General features: G+C 35.0%; 1 protein-coding gene across 2 annotated transcripts; it reads right to left on the reverse strand.

Annotated features, from left to right (window-relative positions):
• Nucleotides 1-420: 420 nt before the first annotated feature.
• Nucleotides 421-7,157, reverse strand: LOC131004093 (aldehyde dehydrogenase family 7 member B4). Of its 2 annotated transcripts, none has more exons than XM_057930694.1 (15): nt 6,930-7,157; nt 6,690-6,826; nt 5,937-6,023; nt 5,716-5,847; nt 4,795-4,867; nt 4,579-4,601; nt 4,422-4,485; nt 4,250-4,295; nt 2,517-2,697; nt 2,248-2,424; nt 2,006-2,170; nt 1,691-1,831; nt 1,509-1,606; nt 1,244-1,393; nt 421-719 (listed from the first exon to the last, which is right to left on the reverse strand). In XM_057930694.1, exons 1-15 carry the CDS (start codon nt 6,961-6,963, stop codon nt 665-667), a joined length of 1,563 nt encoding a protein of 520 aa, XP_057786677.1. In that variant the 5' UTR covers nt 6,964-7,157; the 3' UTR covers nt 421-664. The 2 variants fall into 2 exon arrangements, with proteins under 2 accessions (XP_057786677.1, XP_057786678.1); XM_057930695.1 differs by having other exon boundaries at nt 6,992-7,146.

The raw sequence follows: 7,157 nt of genomic DNA on the forward strand, positions 1-7,157 counted from the left end.
CTTTAATATATTTGTGCATTTTTTTTTCTTCAATTTCAATTTTATGCTTTAATTTAATTTTGTGATTATTAAATAAAATTCATTCCCTTCTACGATCTCATCTTGTTAATTATATGACGAATTCAAAATTAAGGTATCTATTTTATTTTAAATTTCAATTTTTGTAAATGAAAGTTAAACATAATTCATAATATTATAGTAAATTTTATTTTTATAAAAAATATAATTAAAATAATAAATATAATTATCTCAATAATTAAGGAATTTCAAAAGCAAAATTAGTTATGATTTTTAAATTTCATTAAGACCATCCATAACTACAATACGAGATATTGCAGAATGACGCAATAGAGGATTCGGCATCACCGAAACCTGCAGCAGCCAACAACAAGACGATGCAACAGAGAATGTAGGACTTACTTTTTCAAACCCCTTAAATATGATATGCCGTTTAAATTAAAATCCTTCCGTATTCATATACAACAGCAAGTCTAAAATTATGCTTTATTTCATTACAGAATCTGATCATTCAGATTCTTGCCATAGGTTCAGATATGGAACCAGCCATCATTCAGATTCTTGCCATAGATTCAGATATGGAACTAATAAGCATTTTTGACAAGAAACCACACCTGCTCGAGTCGAGCTTGCCCGTTCGTATCCACTACCCGAAGTTGATCCCTTGAGCCAGAGGCAGCTCGCTTCCGTAGTTGATAGTGCTGCATTATACACAAGGCAACATGCTCATAGTCAGAAAGGGAATCTGAAACGAGCTTCGTGGGCTCTGACCACTACTCCAGCATGCTCGATAGGATTTTGACACGAGATGAGAATACCAAGATAGAAGGGTGAAAACTGTATCTACCCATTTTGAAAGATGAAACCTTTTACAAAATATATAACTTATACCTATTTATAACTTTTTTTACCTTTATGTCGAGCATTAGTATATTTTGCACTGATGCTCAATTGCTCGACTCACAATGGTCGAGTATGTCAAGCATTAGCGCATTTTCTAAGAGAATGCTCGATTACTTGAGCATTAGCGCATTAGTATAACTTGAGCATTGGTCAAGCTTCTCAAGCAAAGTTCGCGATTTAAGTAAGGGCCATTTTATCATTTCAAGCTCAAAATGGATAGTTTTTTTATAATTTTTTTTTTATAGTGGGCATTTTTTGTTTTGTCTTTGGGAATATGTATAAAAGCTATCATTAACCCAAGATAGAATATAATCGGCTTTACCAAGTTGAGCGCCTCATGTATTGTTTCCAAGAATCGCTCCCAGCTTCACGGCCGCCTCCAGTAGCTTTCTCGCCACCAAAAGCGCCGCCAATCTCAGCACCATTTGTCGGAATGTTTACATTCACAATACCACAATCACTTCCTTGGGGACTGTATCCAATTTATGAATGTTAGAAACAGTTGGAGATAGCAATTATTCTACCGAATGTCCACCAGAGAAATAAAAACAGCGACGAAGAGCTCTGTATAGCATTTCATCACTCACCCGATCCATTTGAATATGATTTCAGGCCTCCGAGTGAAGATGGAACTACTTAGGCCTTGAGGCACAGAATTGTTTATTTCAATTGCTTCCTTCAGCGTCTGCAAAAAAAAAAATTAGACGTTTGAAACCATTGTACGACACTTAAAGAGGAGACGTTCGGACAGGTGGGAGCCGAAAACTACCTGAAACTTCATCACGTGGAGAACAGGAGCAAACAACTCTTCCTTAACAACGTCGGCACTAGCAGATATTTCGACTATGGTGGGCTGCACAAAATTTCCTTCAGACTCAATAATGCTGCCACCAACAAGAATCTTTCCTCCCTGCAGCATTGAGCAAGAATAATAATCGGTGAATTATTGGAGACCGAACATTTTCAAGAATCTAAAAACATCTTAAGTCGTTCACCAATCCCCGATTAGGGTCTATTAATCTCAAATCATGATTCAGGGTTTATTAATCTCAAATTATGATTTAATTCGGGAAGTATCACAAACCTGAGATTTGATTTTCTCTATTCCCTTCACAAAATTTTCCCTCGAAACAGGAGTGTGCAGCGGCCCGAGTAAGGTACCTTTCTCTAACGGATTTCCGACTTTGACTTGCTTGTAGACATCACATAACCGGTCAAGTACTTTCTGATAAACACTCTCGTGGAGAATCTGCAATTTCAGGATGAGATTAGTAAGTTATGCATCATATCTCGTTCGAAGAGGAGACTGCAAAGTGTTTATCATACCAATCTACGGCAAGTTGTACATCGCTGGCCAGCAGTACCAACAGCAGCGAACAGAACAGAGCGTACAGCAAGTTCAATGTCAGCATCATCCATGACTATTATGGCATTATTGCCACTTAGCTCGAGCAGGCACTTGCCGTATCTTTGATTCACCGTTTGTTGTACCATTAGACCCACCTGGATTCGACACCAATCAAATTTATATGAGTTCGGAAAGATGATATGCTCTTACACTCCTTCAGGCGAGTGGTGAATACAGAAACTAGTACCTTTGAACTCCCGGTAAAAGAAACTAGGGGAATGCGCGGATCTTTTGCTATAGCTTGACCAATCTCAGCACCTCCACAGAATGCTGTGAAAATTGCTCCCGGTAAATTGTTTTTCTCCAGTACTCCAGCTATTATCTTTGTCATCGCGATGGTAATGAGAGGTGTGGTCGGAGCACCTTTCCTGAAAATTTATAGGATTCTCAAAATTCATGAACGCCACATTCTGATTTCAAGGTGGGAAAAACACTGCTTATGTATCATAAAGAGGAAAGAAAGCTATGATTGGAGAAGACAGGAGAAAATAAACTTACTGTATACAGATATCTCAACAAGTCTTTGCTCTGGCTTTAAATCATAGTATCTATAGGGCTGGAAAAATATACCGAAAACTCGGTATACCGGACATATCATACCGTAAAATACTGCAAAATACCGAATTTAAGGTATACCGATTTTTTTGGTAAGGTATGATACTGTACCGAAGATTTACGGTAAGGTAAAGGTATGAATTTTCCAAATACCGCGGTATACCGGTGTATACCGATACCGCGGTATATACCGAAAAAATCAATAAATACCGTATTAAAGGTATATACCGGAATACAGTATGATACCGTATTACTGGTATACCGAATATTACAGCATATACTAGTGATGCGGTATCATACCTTATTCTGGTATACCTTAATATTCGGTATACACCGGTAATAAGGTACAATACCTTATTTTGATATACCGCAGTTGTCCGTATATATTGGTATACTGAAAATCGCGGTATATATCGTATCAAAATCTATAGTTTTAAAATATATAATATTTATTTTTATGTCTATATTTTTAAAAATATTTATAAATTTTATAAAATGATGTATATAATCTATATTATGTGAATATATACAATTGTACATGAATTTATAAATATCATCAAATGATACAAAAATAAATAAAATATAGTATATAGTATAAGTCATACAATAAAATAAAATTATTTATTTTGATATTATAGTATAGTTATAATATATAACTAAAATTATTGTTTTACAATAGATTATACATCTAACTTATAATATTTACATATATAATAGCATAGTTATAATATTAGTATTATATTATAAATAATATTACTTCTAACATATAAATTATATGTAACTTATAACATTTATACCGATTGAATTTATTACTATATATTACATGAATGCATACAAGTATGCGAATGTAAAGTACGGTATACCAATTGAATTTTTTCGATTTTGATAATACCGATTATTTTGGTATACCGTTAAAATGCGGTATACCGTGAAAGTACGGTATACCGAAATTCGGTAAGGTATACCGAAATAAAGGTACGGTAAAGGTTTTGTATATTCTCCATACCGTACTTAAGGTATACCGAACTAAGGTATACCGTAGGTAAAGGTAAGGTAAAGGTATGAATTTTCTCCATACCGGAGGTAAAGGTAAGATATAAGGTATGGTCGATTTAATAAGGTATACCGTACCGTGCCACCCCTAGGTATCTATTTGAAACATAATATATCGTAACTCACAAGTGGTTACCTATCTGAGATAATCCAAAATAGAATTGCTTCCGATAAAATTGAATAATACTATAGGCTTCCATTGATATATTAGACAAACAATCATACCGAATGAAAACGAAAATTACTGATGATTACCATTGGCACTTGCATAAATAAATCACAATATAGGTTATAGCATAGCACAAGACTCACCACACTACAGAATTTCCACAAACTAGAGCTATGCATGCATTCCATCCTACAATCACACAACAAAAGATAACATTAGAACTTAACACATGCAAAAACTAATTAATTTGTTTATAGTATTTCCTAATATAATATGGAAAATGCTTTACATAACAATTCTAGTTCAAATACTCACCAAGAACAGCACAAGGAAAGTTGAAGGCTGTAATAACGCCGACTATTCCCAAGGGATTCCACATCTGTTCCGTGATAGGATGCATGAATATCAGATATGCAATGTATTAAATAACCATAAATCACGAGCTCGGAAGAAAACCATAGCTCTTGCTTACCTCCAACATCATGTGATTAGGTCCTGTTTAGATGGCAACCAAAATTGAAAACAGTAAATAAATTAGTTATTTTTTTGAATTACATAAGCATAAAAGCTTCTCTACATGATTTCGTGCAATACTTGTAAGCCAAATAATGTATGATATCTAAAGTTCACCGACATAACATCAGTTTTATTTTAAGTGATCGAAACTTGGAAGGATTCTCAAGCTTACGTTCAGAAGGTATAACGGATCCATTCAGCTGGCGGCTTAATCCCACAGCAAAGTCACACATATCAATTATTTCCTGCGATAATATTTCCTCAAAGAAGGTTAATAAGCTCAACACTATCTTAATATATGTCAAAAATAGCACAAAGCAAGATCCAAAGGAAAGAATCCACACAAATGCATATGACAACTCACAGATGACTTGATCATTTTTTGCCAATCCATAGAATTACATAAATTAAAACTTCAAAGCACCGCCGAATAACACATTTCTTTATTTTTAAACTTGCACATTGCACTTTCATGACTTCTGAAGTTTCCTTTAATGTAGTTATGGTCTCGACAGGCACATAACATAAAGGATGAGATACATAAAATGGAAAAAACTTTAAAAAAAAAAAATAATAAAAAAAATAACTGAACAACCCAGAGAGTGATGAACGCTTTGACAACCCAAACAAACTGATCAATTTTATTATTTTTTTATACTTCTTTTAATTCTCTGCTTTTAACTCCTATAGGTCAACTAGCATTTCGGGTAAAGGCTAGAAGAAGACAATGATGATGACATGAATAAGAATACGATATCGAAAGGTAGTACTCCCTCCGTCCCTGAAATAACTTCCTCTTTTTCCTTTCTGGGACGTCCCTTAAATAACTTCCTCTTTCTTTCTTTCCATTTTTGGAGAACTACCCCACCACTAATAATATTTATTTATTCTTACTTTTCACTTTTCACCACTCTAAATACTAATTATAACACCTTTTCACATCTTCCAATAATAATTACAACACTTTTTATCCACTATCAATACACTTTACAACTTTTTCTTAAAACCCATGCCTTCCCCAAAGAGGAAGCTATTTCAGGGACGAAGGGAGTATTACACAAGAATGTTTCACTTCCCAAATTTGAAGACAAACCTGAACTTCCCCTATTCCTTCAGCAAGTATCTTTCCCATTTCAAGGGATACAAGCCGGCCGAGGTGATGGAGTTTGGTTCTCAGAGCATCACCAATTTGCCTTACAATCTCACCTCTCTTTGGTGCTGGAATCTGAAACAAGATGAGAAAATTAGTATATACATCGAAATTTTTTATTTTTGCATCATGATGATTGAATTTGTAAGGAAATTAAATAGAACCTGCATCCATATCTTGGTAGCATCGGCACATGCTCGCATGCCTTCTTCATAGTCTTGAATGGATGCTTCAAAAACTTCAGCAATTTGCTAAACCAAGAGACGAGTAACACCCGATTAGAAATGACATCCGTCTTGAACCCAGAGGTGGAGCTAGTAAGGGATAAGGAGGGGCTTCAGCCCCCACCATTTTAATTTTACTTTCAAATTGTACTTATAATTTATAAAATTATCAATTTTTCAATATTTTATGTGAATCATTGTGCAAAAGCTCCCATCATCAAACCGAATCATAGAAAAACTAACTTATCGGAACCTTGAATTCAAAATTTATAAAATCCACAATAAATTTTTCTGACTCCGCCCCTGCTTGAACCACATAATGAAGTGTATTAAATTTGGAAAAGAATCTCAAAATCTTACAACATAATGACCCAGCTTTGTAAGGGAAAACTTAGAAAAAAGGAGCTTATATCTCAATTATACGAAAAATTGATTGAGTTTAGAAAAGAAAACTATTTACAGATATTATCATAACTCCACCCAAAATAAAAAATTTGAACTTTCATCCTTCTCACTCAAGGATAGACAAATTATGATTTTTCCCCAATGCTAATTCAAACGATCAACATCAAATGCAACAACATGATGAGTCAATTACTATCAGCCATCACTAAAACACTTACTTCAACAGTTCTACAACTTATCAAAACAAAGAAAAGAGATCGAAATAACGGAGAAAATCAGCTCAAAAACCTGATTATCAGCAGGATTCACAGAAGAAACCACGGGCCCGCTCCCTTGCCAAACCCCATTGACATAACAGCCCGAATTCCGCGGTCCGAGCCCGATTTCCTTCAAGAACTCGTACTCCCTCTTCGCGAAGTTCATTTCTGCAAATTCCGAAATCGCACGAAATTCAAAGGCAAATTTTGGGGGAAAATGGAAGCAGCTAAAAAAGGCATTCACGACGCATAGAGGTAGTTGTACTTGTACCGTAAGCAGGGGAAGTAGTACTCAATTCAGACATTGCGAGAGAAAAATTGAACAAGACTTACAGTGAGATGGGATTTGGATAAATGGTGACGACGGAAGAAAGAAGATGAAGAAGAAAGAAGAGTCGTGTCCGCTGAGAATTCTACGTGTGTGAGTGATGGGAGCAAATTTATCAAAGGCAAAACCCAAACTTTTTCTCCATTTTAACGTCGATCATTTATGCTTCGT

This window comes from Salvia miltiorrhiza, unplaced genomic scaffold, assembly GCF_028751815.1.
Source record: "Salvia miltiorrhiza cultivar Shanhuang (shh) unplaced genomic scaffold, IMPLAD_Smil_shh original_scaffold_326, whole genome shotgun sequence".
Lineage (NCBI taxonomy): Eukaryota > Viridiplantae > Streptophyta > Magnoliopsida > Lamiales > Lamiaceae > Salvia > Salvia miltiorrhiza.